Source organism: Felis catus, chromosome B3, assembly GCF_018350175.1.
Source record: "Felis catus isolate Fca126 chromosome B3, F.catus_Fca126_mat1.0, whole genome shotgun sequence".
Classification (NCBI taxonomy): Eukaryota; Metazoa; Chordata; class Mammalia; order Carnivora; family Felidae; genus Felis; species Felis catus.
Window position 1 is genome coordinate 72,643,650 of NC_058373.1, and position 15,876 is coordinate 72,659,525.

A 15,876-nucleotide genomic window follows, 5' to 3' on the forward strand; every position below is an offset into this window, starting at 1 on the left:
GACACAAAAAGACGACCCAGGTGTTGGAATTGTCAGACATGTACTATAAAATACTATGGTAAAAATGCCAAAGGACTTAACAGAAAATGTAAACAATATGCATGCCAAGATGTAGAAGTTTAGGAGAGATTAGGGAACTTATATATATAATGTATTATATAATTAAGTTTTATATATATATATATATATATATATACACACACACACACTTATATATAACTTTTATATATATAAATTATATATAATTTTATAAAGATTATATATAAAATTATATTTAAAATTTTATAAAAATTTTATATATACAAGTTATATATATAAGTTATATATATAATATATATAAGTTATATATATATATATATATATATATATATATATATATATATATATGTAAAGGAAGTGATAAAAATAAGCTAAAGAGAAACCTGGTGATAATAGAGGAAAAGATCAGTGAAGCTGAAGGCAGGTCAACAGAATTATCTCAACTTCAATAAAAGAGGTAAAATGGTAAGAATAAACAAACAGAACAAGTTTTTGAGATCTGAGGGACAATAACAAATGGTCTAACATATTAATGATTGAAAATTCCCATAAGGAAGGGGAAAAATGGATATATATATATATATATATATATATATATATATATGGTGTATATACACACACACACGCACATATATCTATATACACACACAAAAAGAGATAATGGCTAAGAACTTTCACATTTGAAGAAAATTCTTAATGGACAGATTAAACAAGTTCAGAGAATCCCAAGGATGATAAACACAAAGGAGGCCCCATCTAGTCACGTCACAGTCAAAATTCTGAAAAAAAAAAAAAATTAAATAAAGATCAGCTTTTAAAAAGTGGTCCAAGGAGGGGCGCCTGGGTGGCGCAGTCGGTTAAGCGTCCGACTTCAGCCAGGTCACGATCACACGGTCCGTGAGTTCGAGCCCCAGGTCAGGCTCTGGGCTGATGGCTCAGAGCCTGGAGCCTGTTTCCGATTCTGTGTCCCCCTCTCTCTCTGGCCCTCCCCCGTTCATGCTCTGTCTCTCTCTGTCCCAAAAATAAATTAAAAAAAAAAAAAAAAGTTGAAAAAAAAAAAAAGCGGTCCAAGGAAAGGGCTCCTGGGTGGCTTAGTCAGTTAAGTATCCAACTCTAGATTTTGGTTCGGGTCACAATCTCAGAGTTTGTAAGTTCAAACCCTACATCAGTCTCCACACTGGCAGTGTGGAGCCTGCTTGGGATTCTTCCTCTCTCCCTCTCTCTGCCCCTCCCCAGATTGCTCTCTCTCTCTGTCTCTCTCTCTCTCTAAGTAAATACATAAACTTAATTTAAAAAATTTTAAAAAGCAGTCAAAGGAAAAAGATAGCCACACTACATGCACGCAGGAATAAAAATACAAATGATAACTGACTTACTACCAAAAACAGTAGTAAGAAGAAGACAATAAAACACTTTCAAAATACTGAAAGAACAAAAATATGACAACCTAGCATTCCATCACTTGCCAAAATACCCTTAAATAAAAGCAATATAAATATATTTTCTTTAAAAAATTTTTTGTAATGTTTATTTACTTTTTTTGAGAGAGGAAGAGAGGCAAAGCACTAGTGGGTAAGGGGCAGAGAGAGAGGGAGACACAGAATCCGAAGCAGGTTCCAGGCTCTGAGCTGTCAGCACAGAGCCCGATGCGGGACTTGAATTCACAAACCATAAGATCATGACCTGAGCTTAAGTCGGACACTTAACTGACTGACCCGCCCAGGTGCCCCTAAATATATTTTCAAAGAGACAAAATCAAAGATTATTTGTCTCCACCTGACTTGCAGTACAAGAGATGCTGAAAGTCTTCATGCTATCGGGAAATAATATCACATAGAAACTCAGATTCACAAAAAGACACAAAGAATACCAGAAAGGGTAGATGCCTGAGTGGACATTTTTAAGTTTTGTTAGTAATTTTAATAACTTCACTTACTTTAAAAAGCCACTGTTTCTTTAAGGCAACATAAAAACAATGTGTTGTGGTATTACAGCATATCCAGATGCAATAAAAAACATTTTCTTCATAAAGGGAAATAATATTATTTGAAATCAAGCTAGGATAAATTAAGATGCTTAATTTAATTTCAGATGCTACTACTAAAAATAGCCCAAAACAGTGGAGAATATCTTTGAGACCTCAGAGTAGGAAGAGAGTTCTTGACATGGTACAAAATGTACTAACCATAAAAGAAAATTAATAAATAGGACATGAGCAACATTTAAGATTTCTACTCATCAAAAAACAATTTTAAGAAAACCAATAAGCAATCTTGGGGCACCTGGGTGGCTCACCTGGTTAACTGTCCAACTTTGGCTCAGGTCATGAACTCACATTTCCTGAGTTCGAGCCCGGAGCCTGCTTCAGATTCTGTGTCTCCCTCTTTCTCTGCCCCTCCCTTGCTCACGCTCTGTCTCTCTCAAAAATAAATAAACATTAAAAAAAGAAAGAAAGAAAATCAATAAGCAATCTAAAGTCTAGGCAGAAGTATGCTAGAAAGGAATATTTGGAAAAGGATTGTTTCCAGAAAATATAAAGAACTCTCATAAGCCAACAATAGAAAGATAAAACAATAATAAAATACTTAAATAGGATGACTAATAAGTATATAAAATACACTCAACACTATTAATCATTAGGGAGATGCTAATTAAATTCACATTCAGATGTCATTCACCTCCACTAGAAGGCCTACAAACAAATCAGGTAACAACCTCAAATATCGGCAAATACATGGAGCAACTGGACCTTCCGTGCCCTGCTGGTAAAAGGGAAACTGGTGCCATCACTTTGGGAAACTGCTGTGGCCTACCAAGTCCATGAATAGGTATTTACCGAAGAGAAATGAAAATACAGACCCACAAATGACACACAAACATGTTTGTAGCAGGTGTACTCATATTTACCACAAACTGGAAACGACCCAAAATGTCCACAAACGGGAGAGTATGTAAATAATTAATGGTATATAAGGAATATCACTCTGCAATCAAAAGGAACGAACCACCAACCAATATGTACAATAATAGGATGGATCTCTAAAATCTCTGGTAACTGACAGAAGCCAGACCCTTCCTGCCAAATGCAGTATGATTTCATTAGTATGAAATTCAAGAACAGAAAAAACTAAGCTTAGTTAAAAGTAGAAAGGGTTCCTTCTGGGGACGAAGATTTGACTGGAGAGGGTCACAAGGGGACTCCTGGGGTTAGGTAAATGTTCTTGATTTTGTTTGGGTGGTGATTACACAAGTACATAAAATACTTAAGCTCACTGAAATGAACATATAGGGACCCTGCATTGTATTGCAGATAAATTATACTTCAATAAAAAGGAACCAAAATAAATGAAATAACTTACAGGTAGAGAATGTGGACCTGAATAATTACAGAGCTAGATGAACTGCCACATATTGGAGCCAGCACCCACATTGAAAAGCAGGACATTACCCCTGTGCCAGGCCACTCTTGTACCTGCTTCCTGTGTCTACCACCCCCAGTAATCACTATGCTGACATCAACTCACAGAATAGTTTTCTCTGCTTTTGTACTGTATGTAAACGGAATCATTTAGCATGTACTTTCGTAGCTGGTTTCTTTTAGACAATCTTACCTTTGCGAGATTTATTCGTAAAATTATGTGTAGCTGTGTGGACCTTGATTCTGAGAGCTGTATGGTATTCCATTTTGTTTAATCATTTCTTTTGTGTATATTTAGCCTCTCAGCATATTAATGTCCCGCTAGTCTTTGTTGCTTCCTGGTCTCAAGTGGTTGTCAGAAGGGTTGGAATTGGGCTGTGATCACAGCAGACTACAGCTCTTCCGTAGCAATTAAAAAGTATAAATAAATTTCTGCAACACCTACAGAAAGCTGGACGAATTAATTTTCTCTGTATATTTTATTTTATTGTGGTTCACTTTTTTATTGAGGTATCATTTTTTTCTACAATGAAATGCAAGATCTTACATGTTCTGTTCAGTGTGTCTTGAAATTATCCTTCACCTCAGAAGTCCCCTCGTGCCTCTTTCCAGTCAAATCCCTCCTCTTAGAGACAACATTTTTCTGATAGTTGAACCATCCTGGACTTCTAAAAAATTCTGTTTTCTCATTATATAACATGGACGTCAGATGCCAGTAAATTGATATATTCACTTAGGGATGAGAAAATAAATAGGCAATTAAAAGCTGCAGTCAACTGAATCACAGTCATAAATCAGCACATTGATGCCAAGCAAATCAGACACCAACTTCCGTGTTGCTAAGTCATGAAGCTATTGAGGGACTGAGTCCAGTGAGAGCCTCTGAGCCACAGCTGCTGCAACAGAGAGAAGTGATATTTGCAATTTTTGAAAGGCTACACTTTTGATATAAGAAAATAAGAATGCATGACCTGGTGAATTTGACCTTATTATGACTGGAGGGGGCAATATTCAAAAGCAAGATTTTTCTTTTTTTTCTTTTAAAAAAATGGTTATTTATTTTTGAGAGAGATAGAAAGAGAGAGAGAGAGAGAGAGAGAGAGAGAGAACAAGTGGGAGAGGGGCAGAAAGAGGGAGACAGAATCTGAAGCAGGCTCCAGGCTCTGAGCTGTCACCACCAACCCTGAGATCATGACCTGAGCCGAAGTCAAGACCGTGACCTTAGCTGAAATCAGATGCTTAACCGATTGAGCCACCCAGGCACCTCCAAAGCAAGAGTTTTCTAACAGACTTACTATTGATTGCTATTAGGCATGTGCAGTTAGCCAAATTTTGTCAATCAGGAAACTTGCTGTGGTAGCATTAAACAGACAAAGAGCTTTATCCAATGGAAAATTCCTCAGAAACCAATGCCTTGCAGTGTGAGAAGAAAAGTTATGATGACTGAGAATGAATAGTTTTATCTTCTTGTCCAGAAGAAAAATCTGTGAGTATATTTCACTGTAGATTTTGGCTGGGGACAAAAAGAAGCATACACTGCGCAAAAAGATGGATGACTATTTGCTCTCAGAAGTCACCATAATCATAATAAATTGTATTTCTTTTCAGATTTACCAGTCCATCGTAGATGCATTGGCTGAATATGGCAAATGGTTCTATCATCAGTGTCCTACAATTCAGCTTAACTCCTATACATATCATTGTTGTGAATTAAATTAGAAAAAGACTTAATAGGCAAGTTAGACTTTCCCACCATGTCAACAAAGCCACAGCTCAACACAAGCAAACTGATAGCAAACTACATTTCCTGTTCTGGCACGTTAGCATCTTACAGCTTAGTCACTGTGTGTGTGTGTATGTGTGTGTGTGTGTGTGTGTGTGTGTGTGTGTGTGTGTGTGCGCGCGCTCTCTGAGGCACAGGGCAGGCATTTAGACCTGAATTTGAGACGGAACACGGCACATTTCACTCACAGGAAGAGCCTCCAACATGCTGCTCCCCAGCCTGCTGAGAATAGTCACAGCCTCCATCTGCCTTGGTAGGGCTAGTAAGGACAGCCACAAGCACAGACAGGCTGTGCCGAGTCCCAAGTTCAGGGGTAGACACAGGTTATCATTGTCTGCTGGGGTTTAGGAGAGTAGAATAATGGGCAGGGGAATCAGAACTCTCAGTCCTACCTGAGTTCCCTAAGACCCTAGGGCCACTACCAGGAGAATCAGCCTAATTCTCTCTTCTCTTTTTGCAGGAGCCAGCATGGCACAGAAGGTAACTCAAGCCCAACCTGCAATTTCTATGCCAGAGAAGGAGGCTGTGACCTTGGATTGTGTATACGAAGCCAGTGGTTATACTTATTATCTATTCTGGTACAAACAACCACCAAGTGGGGAAATGATTCTCCTTATTTATCAGGAGTCCTACAGTGAGCAGAATGCAACAGAGGGGCGGTATTCTCTGAACTTCCAGAAACCAGACAGATCCATCAGCCTCACCATCACAGCATTACAACTCACGGACTCAGCAGTGTATTTCTGTGCTCTGAGAGACACCACAGTGATGCGGCACCTGTGGGAGCCCCACAAAAACCTCAGATCTCAGGCATCCCCCAGCTATGGACACCAGGGAGAGCGGCGGTGTGGAAGGAAGAAGCGGGGGGCTGTGCCTGAGGCAGTGGGGGTTTTCAGGTGGATGCTTCACTCTAAGGAAAATGCTATTTCTCTGGCTCAGAGAACATATCAAACAGTGTCATTCATCAAAAGCATCTTTATCTTCAATTCTTTACCTCGCAGTAGACATTTCACAAAAGATTTTTTTTAAGTGGTTTGTGATGATTACATTAAAGCGGAAGACCCAAAATCTAAATGGCTTCCCTGTGTTGACCTGTAGTGCCAAAGTTGCTTCAGCCTGTAGCGTCAAAGCCCAGATCTGTCCTGGTGTAAAAGGGACTCTTAGGAGGCTTCCTTTAAAGGATTTAGTATCTTCCAGAGACTGAAGCTACGTCTGCTGCTCTGTCATGTATGGCCGTCCCGTATGTCCCCTTCTGGTCACTACCTGCTCTTCCGGGGAAACCACAATCCCATAGATAGATTCGTTTTGCCTGTTTGCCTGTTCATTTGTAGTGTTGCATAAATATTCTTTTTTTTAGGTGTATTTATTTATTTTGAGAGAGAGAGAGAGAGAGAGAGAGAGAGAGCACGCACAAATAGGGGAGAGGCAGAAAGAGAGGGAAAGAGAGGATCCCAAGCAGGCTCAGCACTGTCAGCACAGAGCCCGCTGCAGAGCTCGAACCCATGAACCATGGGATCGTGACCTGAGCTGAAATAGTCAGTCGCTCAACCTGCTGAGCCACCCAGGTGCCCTGCATGAATATTCTTATACATGTTCTTTGGTGAATGTAATTATACACTGCTATTGTGCTTATCCATTGGAATTTCTGGATTAAAGAGTATAGATCGATCTGGCTTGAATTCCTCCACTAGTTAAGCCCTCAAAAAGACTACTAATGACCTCTGTGTTGTAGATCAACAGAAATTTTCAGGTATCCCCATAGTTGACCTCTCAGAAACTTTTGACACATTAGTTGTGACCACTTACTCTTAAAGCTCTCTTTTCCTTTCCCCTGATGAGCCACCTTGACTCCTGTGCACACTCTCATCTCCCTTCCAGTCACTAGCTGTTGGAAGTCCTCGAGGGTTAGCTAGCCCTGGGCCAAGTCCTCTCTGTAGCCTCACACTTAAGAGAAAGTTCTCAGACACTTAGACTGAGTGGACACGCAGGACTGCCTCTGGCAGCAAAACAGCAGTAGCAGCAAACCGCACATAGTCTTTGTTTCATGTTCGCCAGGCATAAACATCAAAGAATGTTAAAGCATGGGAGGAATACACAAGGAGCCTCCAGACATAGACCAAACACACATCTGGTGTTTATGGGAAAGCCTGTAGGGAAGATGTACAGTTTCAAGGGCTGCTAAACAGTTACAGTGGGTCTGTTCCCTAACAGGCTCCTGGGAGATCATGGGGTTCTGTTCTCATAGTGCTATCACATTCAACAGTCTTGAGAACAGAACTTCACTGACATTTCAACAATGATTCCATTCACTTTCCTAGGGCTTACTATACCTTCTCTAGAAATAACTCCACACCTCTCCTTATGTTTTTCCTCCTCTCTATATGACATTTTATTCATGCCTATATGACTCACATAGTTATATCTCTGTGCCAGGCCTCACGATCTACTTTCTGTGAGTTTTTTTTTTCTTTCAAGATTTTATTTAAATTCAAGTTAGTTGACATATACTTTTCTTACTTCTACTCAATTAAAAAAGTATGTCACCTGGTGGCCATGTCCATACACAGGTAAAAATAACACAATAGTCAGCATTCGATACATAAACATAGCAAAGTGAGAGAAAGTGTCATGCAACCTAGCGTGATTTCTAACTCCTCCGAACTCCGTGATGCTCACTGCAGACTCTCTGCGCAGACTGGAAACACCACAACACCACAGACTCACTCCTGTGATCTCCAGCTCCTTAGAGAATTTCTCAGTTTTCTCAGATATCTTTATCTCCTATATCTCATGCGTCTGGGTAATAGGCCAAGGAAAGTTTAAAAGTTGGGTTTTATATATGTTTTGTGAGCATCCCCAAGCACGTGTTGTTGTTTCTCTATACATGTTCTTGTGTATTCAGGGCTTTTTCCAAAGACCAAGACAAAAAGAAACAGTGTAACTAATATACTTCTACATATTGACATCTGTATCTATATTTATGTATAATTTTTTTAAAAATGCCTGATATGTCTATAACTGTAAGCTCCACAGGGTCAGGAAACCTGTATGTATTATTCATTACACAGTATTTGGCACACAGTGGTTGCACATTGAATATTTGTTGATTGAAGAATACATTGATAACATCAACAGATACTGAACTTCAATCCTTTGGATGTTGTAAGATAAGTATGGATCAATTATTTCTTGTATTTGCCCTTTCCTCACGACCATGGGAATACTCTTTCTGTTTGCATGTGCCATAGATTCCTTTTCTGTTTCTACAGATTTTCCTTGTATGGTGCTATTTCCAGGTTTGCAATTTAGATGGTGTCTATCTTGTTGGTATAGATGGAGGCATCTTCATCACCTGAGTGAGACTATAAGGTTTATGTCTGATTCAGTTTCTTGTGAATTTGGATGTCCCTCATGTATGTATGCTGATTCCTCTTGGTTTCAGGTACTGATGACATCCCTCTGTTTTATATCTTTTCTGGTTTGATCTCCAGGATTTTTGTCTTAGGATTTGAGCCTCAAGTATTTACTGTGGCTGGAGATATGAATCCTGTAAAGTTAGGGGTGATAATGGCAGAGCGCGAGGTCATCCAGGTTGAAAGAAAATCAGTTAACTGAGTTCTCTCTGTACCCCCACACTTCTCCATTTAATACTAATTTCTGAAACACAAATTAAATGACCTTTACACAGTAGATTTTCTCCATACACTAGATGCTGCCCCTATGTATAGCTGGATACGGTCAAACTATCCATTGCCTTGTGTCTTTACCATTGTCATTGATTGCACTGCTTCTTTGTATCTTTTCCTTCAAGTCCAGTGACTTAGTTGATTTACTTAGCTTTTGGGTAGATATTCCTATTGTTGGAAGTCCTAGCCTGAGACTTAAGGAAAATGAGACTGTTTTTCTAATTTCCTGATTCTAGTTCCAAGGCCTGAATTATTTCAGTCAAGAATCTTTTAAAGCTCCTGGATTCTTAGCCCTTAAGAAAACTTTTAAGTTCAATTTAACTTTTTTAACTAACTTTTTAGTTCAATTTAAAGTTCAGATTTAAAGATTGTGGATGGGAATTTTTCTCAGAGAATTTTAAAGTTTAAAAGAATGTCTGGGGCACCTGGGTGGCTCAGTCGGTTGGGCGGCCAACTTCGGCTCAGGTCATGATCTTGCAGTCCGTGCCCGTCGGGCTCTGTGCTGACCGCTCAGAGCCTGGAGCCTGTTTCAGATTCTGTGTCTCCCTCTCTCTGCCCCTCCCCCGTTCATGCTCTGTCTCTCTCTGTCTCAAAAATAAATAAACGTTAAAAATTTAAAATAAATAAATAAATAAATAAATAAATAAATAAATAAATAAATGTGAATGTTAGGAAATATTACAGTTATCCTTTGTCATAACATAGATGTAATCACTTTGTAAATCTATACTAGAAAACATTCCTGAGACTGATGAGTTGAGAAGATTTTGGTTTGGGTACCATGTTTTTAAATTTACTTTTTAGGTAGAGAAATCACAGTAAGTACAAAAATTTGCAGGCTCACTCCTCTGTAAGAAGTCTTCAGCTTACGTTTTGGTTGTGCTGTTTTGAGCTAGTTACCTGATCACAGCAAATAGGTAAAGCTTAAGACAAAGATAATACACATTCCTCTTTTTAAAAAAAATCTTTAAAGACAATTATAAAAAATTAACTCAACATGAATTGTGGACTTAAACACAAAAAATAAAACTATAAACCTTTTAAAAGAAAACATAGGAGAAAATCTTCATGACCTGGAGCTAAATTTGACACTAAAGTTCTTAGATTTGACACTAAAAGCATTGCACAAGCACAAGCACGCGCGTGCACGTGCGCACACACACACACACACACACACACACACACACACACACACCGGACTACTTCAAAATTAAAAACTTGCCCTCTGCAAAAGACCCTGTTAAAAATGAAAAGATAAGCTTATCTTTCAAATATGCACATGAAAAGATGTTCAATGTGATTATTCATCAGACAAATGCAAATTAAAACCACAATGAAGGGGACCTAGGTGGTTCAGTCAGTTGAGCGTCTGACTCTTGATCTTGGCTCAGGTCATGATCTTACAGTTTGTGAGATCAAGCCTCATGCTGTGCTCTGCACTGACTGTGTGGAGTCTGCTTGGGATTCTCCCACTCCCTTTCTCTCTACCATTCCCCTCTCTTAAAATAAATAAGCATTAAACAAATAAAACCACAATGAAATATCATTACACACCTATCACAATGGCTAAAATAAAAATTAGTGATAATACCAAACGCTGACAAACCTGTGGGGAAACTGGATCATTTACAAATCACAAGTGATGATGTAAAATGGTAAAGCACTTTGGAAAATAGTTTGGTAGTTTCTTAAAAACTAGATATGCCTTACCATATGATCCAGCAATTGCATACTTGGGCACTTATCCTAGAGAAATGAAAGTTTATATTCACACAAAAACCTGTATGTGAATATTCATAGCAGCTTTATTCCTAACAAAGTCTGGAAAGAACCCAAATGTGCTTCAATGAGTGACTGATTAAGCAAACTGTGGCACATCCATACCATGGAATACTACTCAGAAATAAAAAAGAACCAACAGATTATATATATATCCAATAATTTGGAGAGATTTTATGCTTTTGTACTCATGTGGAATGAAAAAAAAAACAATCTCAATATGCTCTCACTATACAATTCTATTTACACAGGATTATTGAAATAAAATAGTAGATATGAAGAACAGATTAGTGATTGTCAGAGCTTAATGATAGCATGCTACAAAGGGGTAGCATGAGGAAGCTTTGGTTTTGCATCTTGATTGTGACAGAGGATCTATACATATAATGCACATGAATTCATGTCTCTGTACATATATAAAATTGCACAGTACACACACACACACACACACACACACACACAAGTACACACAATACCGTGGAAATCTAAGTAGGCTCTGTGGATTGTACCAATGTTAGTTTCCTGATTTAGGTATCATTGGAGTAGACTGGGTAATGAGTATGTGTGACCTCCCTGAAAGGGCGGGCCTACACCGGCAGACTCCATCTTGTTCTGTGTTCTCCACCTTGAGTGACTATGTCCCCGACATGAACCCTTTTCCGGGAAAATCACAGAAACCTCAGACCCGGCCTCCTCCCCTTGAGTAACCTCCTGCTCACCCATTCAAACTTCCTGATCAAAACACGCCCAGCGACCTGCGTAACAGGACTCCAACCCTTCCCTAGCCAATCGGCCGAGGCCACGACCCTTCCCCAGCCAATCGGCTGAGGCCACAGCCATTACCTCACCAACTGCTCCTAGACCCCTATAAAACCTTTGTGCTTTTGCAACTCGCTCTCTCTCCGTGGTATCTCACTGCTGCGACAGTGCAGGTAGGGGATTGAGCTTGAGCTAGCTCGAATAAAGGCTCTTTTGCTTTTGCATTGGACTCTGCTCCCTAGTGGTCTTTGGGGATCGCGAATTCTGGGCATAACACTCCCTATATGTTTTTTTGAAGCTTCCATGAATCTATAATCATTTCAAATTAAAAGTATTTTTAAAATTGAACTCATCAAAGTTAAAATTCTCATCAAACTCACAACTGAGTTGTCTCCTTTGGCTCTGTTACACATCACCAATTCAGCTGCTCCATTCTCGTAGTTCCTTTCCTGCACAGAGCTCCTGCACTAATCTTGCAGTTACCTTTCTCACCTTCTTTCTGAGATACACACACTCAGTGACAGAGAAAAACTGCCTGTGAAATATGATTTATAGCAGTCAGAGTTTGCTAAGTGTGGCTAGAATAAATCATATCAGTAAATAATAAATAGTATACAAGTTAGCACAATGATTTTTAGATCACTGAGAAATTACCTAATTCTCAAAGAAAAAGCCAAAAAGCAATGAACGTTGTACTGTTAGTACTACAAATTCTGGGTAGCTTATATTTTCTGGTTACTATGTAAGAGAATGGATGGAGTAACAACATCAAAGCTGTGCATCTGAGAGTTGATGCTTTTCTTTCTGGGTTGTAGCTAACAGAGAGCAAAGCATGCTGTTTGGACAAGTCTGAGGACAACTCACACAAATGGTGGTAACTCACCAAGGTAAACACATCTTCAATGACAAAATCCAATGGAGTGTCATAGAATCAAACAAATTAGGCAATACTAGTTTTGCCATAGATACCTTACTCTAGTGTTAGTAATTTCAATATCAGTATTGAAATATTATTAGCTACTCTCTAAATTCAATAGCTCTTATTTTTGTAGTAATATGAGACTGTCTATAATATGATACTTTGAAACTTTTACATATTTATTTGTGAAATTTGAAACAAGACATGCTATTTCTAAAATTCAAGTGAAGACAAATATGCAGAAAATCAGAAACAATTTGGAAACAGAAGAATAATGGGAGTGTGGTGACGTCAAAGCTGTATCACACAGCAAATAATGTTACAAAGCTGGAATAATTAAAAACAGTACTAGCAAATGTAGAACAAGAGAGACTATGGAGGAGAAGAGAGAAGACAGAAATAGAAGCAAATTCTGAATGGGAAATTACTATACCACAAAGGTAATTTGTATCAAGTAGAAGACAACGGATCAGCAGATAATGTTGGGGCAATTGACCAGCCATTTGAAAAAAAAACCTGACCCCTAACCTTACTCCCTAGATCAAAGTAATCCCAAGAGGTAGCCTGAAAATAGTAAAATTTAAACATAATAGAAAATTTCAGGACTTTTAAAAAACAATTTTGGCATGAATCAAGACTTTCTAAGCGTGACTCAAATTTCAAATTTCAGGCAAAATGATAAGTAAGCAATAAATAAGAGCACATCAAAGCAAACATTTCTACATGGGAAAAACACCATTAAAAAGCCAAATGCAAATGCCAAAATGGAATAAAAAGATTCAAAAACAGGGAAAATGTAACTTTAAAATATAGAGCTTTTTAAAATCAGTAAGAAGATTAACTTGCCAAAAGAAAATTGCACCAATAATAGCTAATATTAATCAACTATTTGCTATGTTCTAGCTGTTAGGGTCAGGCGTAAGGTAGGGTAAAGATAGGAGTCAGAGGCTAAAAAATTTTAGCAGTCAAAGGCTGTATTTGGGAACTAAGGTCTCAGGCGAGGTTCTATGATTCAGGGAGAGAGAGAGAGAGGAGTCAGGGAAGTCGCCCCCAGGTGTGGTGGGGTGGGGTTTTTAAGTTCCGGGTTTAGGTGCGGGGGGGGGGGGGGGGGGGGGGAGGGGGGGGGGGGGGGGGGGGCCTTTTTTTGTGTCAGGCCGTGCTGTTGCTCGGCGCTTTTCATTGGCTTGACCTAGCAAGATGGCCGTCCCCTCTACTGTGGTTCCAAGGACATCCTAACATTCTAACCTCTTATTGGTGATAATGGGCGATGGATCTGATCTGGCTGCTTCCTGCGGGTGTAAGGGCGACGTCATGGTATGTGGGGTCTGAGGTTGGAATGCGGGAATATGGCTGGAACACCTGGGACACTTCATGAATTTGTTTTTGTACAAAACGGAGAAAACAAGCTAAGAGCATAAGTATTATACAGATAGCAACTAGTGGAGTGACTATGGTGAGGAGCCAAGTTAGGAGGGGTGATTGCCACCAGGAGGTTAGGGGGTCTGAGGATCCTGGGTGGGTGGATAGAGTTTTTTGGATTTCCTTTAGGTGTTCTATATTGGTTTCCACTAAGGCCTGATTCATTGAGGTAGTAGCAACATTCCTCCCTCAGGAACAGGCATGTTCCCCTTTTTTCTGCTGTCAGGAGATCTAGGGCTCGTCGGTTTTGTAGAGTGACCTGTGCTAGGGAGTTGATCTGCCTTTGTAAGGAGGATAGGGAGGTGGCTGAGGCTTCTAATTTATTGAGGATGTCTCAGCCCAACAAGGGGATGGGGCAGGAGGGGATGACTAGGAAGGAGTGGGAGAAGTGGAAGCCATCCAGGCAGCAGGTGAGTACCGGTGTGCATGGGGGAACGGAGGGGGTGCCATTTATGCCCATGACCGAAACGGAGGACGGCGTGGTGGGGCCGGAATAGCTCGGCAGGACGGAATAGGTAACCCCCGTGTCCAACAGAAAGGAGATGGACTTATCCGCTACCTGGAGTTTTACCCTGGGCTCAGCGTGGGTCACCGGAGTTACTGAGTCTGGGCCTCGTCACTCGTCATCCTCCATCTCCAGCAGTTGGAAGGCAGAGTCCAATTGGGGTGAAGCCTCGCCACGTGGGGGCCTTGCGAGTCTGTCGTCCCCTGGGTGAGGACAATCGGATTTCCAATGGCCCATTTGCCGGCACAATGGGCATGGACTGGTAGGCTTTTTGGGATGGGGACACTGACGAGACCAATGGCCTTCTTGGCCACATTTAAAGCATGGCCCCGGAGGGGGCCGTGGTCCGGAGGGCTTTATTGTGGCTGGCCTCAGGGCAGCTACCAAGGCTTGGGTCTGTAATTGTACCTTTTGTTGGAGACCGGCCTGTCGCCCTTGTTCTTGAGCTTCCTCTCGGCCATTAAAAACTTTAAAAGCCATCTTTACCAGGTCGGCCATAGGGGTTTGAGGACCATCTTCGGCCTTTTTTAGTTCTTTTTGAATATCAGGGGCCGATTGGGAAATAAAATAGGTGGCCAATGCTGTGGCCCCGGCGGGGGTGGTAGGGCCTAGTCTGGTATACTGGGTAAGTGCCTCTGTGAGCCGGCTGAGGAAGGCTGCGGGGTTTTCATCGGGGTCCTGCATATTTCTTGAAGTTTGTTAAAATTTACTGATTTGTTTGAGGTTGCCCTCATGCCTGCTAGTAGGCACTGGATCATCTGGTCCCAGCGCCAGTGACCATTGCCTGCAAGTTGGTAGTTCCAGTTGGGGTCGGCCGCCGGGACAGCATCGGCCCCTACAGCCATAGTGGGGTCGGTCATGTGGGTTTGGTCTGCATGTTCCCTGGCTGCGGCCTGGATGCGCTCCCTCTCCTCAGGGGTGAGGGTAGAGGTGAGGATTACATGGATGTCATGCCATGTGAGACTGTAGGCTTGGGCAAGGTATTGGAATTCCTTAGTGTATTGGGTGGGGTCAGCCGAGAATGACCCTAGCCGCTTTTCAATGGCGGATAAGTCTTGGAGGGAGAAGGGGACGTGAACTCGAACTAGGCCTTCAGGTCCTGCCACCTAGGAGAAGGTAAGATGGCCACTGGGGTCTGTTCGCTGGGAGGGGCCTGAGCACGAGTCCAGGATGATATGGGAAGCGAGGGCGGGACAGCTGGGGGTTGGGAGTACGGAGGGGGGCGAGGGCCGGTGGGCGGCGTGGCTAGATCCTCTAAGGGGTTGGAGATCGGGGAAGTTGGTGAGGTGGGGTCGTTGGGGGGTTGTGGGCGGGCAAGGAGCACGCATGCAGAGGGGCAGGAGGACCATAGGTTGGGGCGAGACCTGAGATCCCAAAAGGCCATGACGTAGGGTATTTCTCCCCATCTTCCCAGCTGATAGCAGAAATTGTCCAGATCGGTTAAGATTTGGTATTGTAAAGACCCCTCGGGAGGCCATTGAGGATCATTATCTAATTTGTATCGAGGCGAGACTACAGTGCAAAGGCAGATGAGTCGGTTACAACAAGCTCAGGAACCGGAAGTTTTTT

At 41.1% G+C, this 15,876-nt stretch overlaps 1 protein-coding gene across 2 annotated transcripts; it reads right to left on the reverse strand.

Annotated features, from left to right (window-relative positions):
• Positions 1–13,556: 13,556 nt before the first annotated feature.
• Positions 13,557–15,785, reverse strand: LOC123386004. Of its 2 annotated transcripts, XR_006599387.1 has the most exons (3): positions 15,672–15,785; positions 14,716–15,413; positions 13,557–14,510 (listed from the first exon to the last, which is right to left on the reverse strand). XR_006599387.1 is itself a non-coding variant. In XM_045059664.1 (2 exons), exons 1-2 carry the CDS (start codon positions 15,783–15,785, stop codon positions 14,916–14,918), a joined length of 612 nt encoding a protein of 203 aa, XP_044915599.1. In that variant the 3' UTR covers positions 13,559–14,915. The 2 variants fall into 2 exon arrangements, 1 of the variants encoding a protein (XP_044915599.1); XM_045059664.1 differs by having other exon boundaries at positions 13,559–15,413.
• Positions 15,786–15,876: the final 91 nt, after the last annotated feature.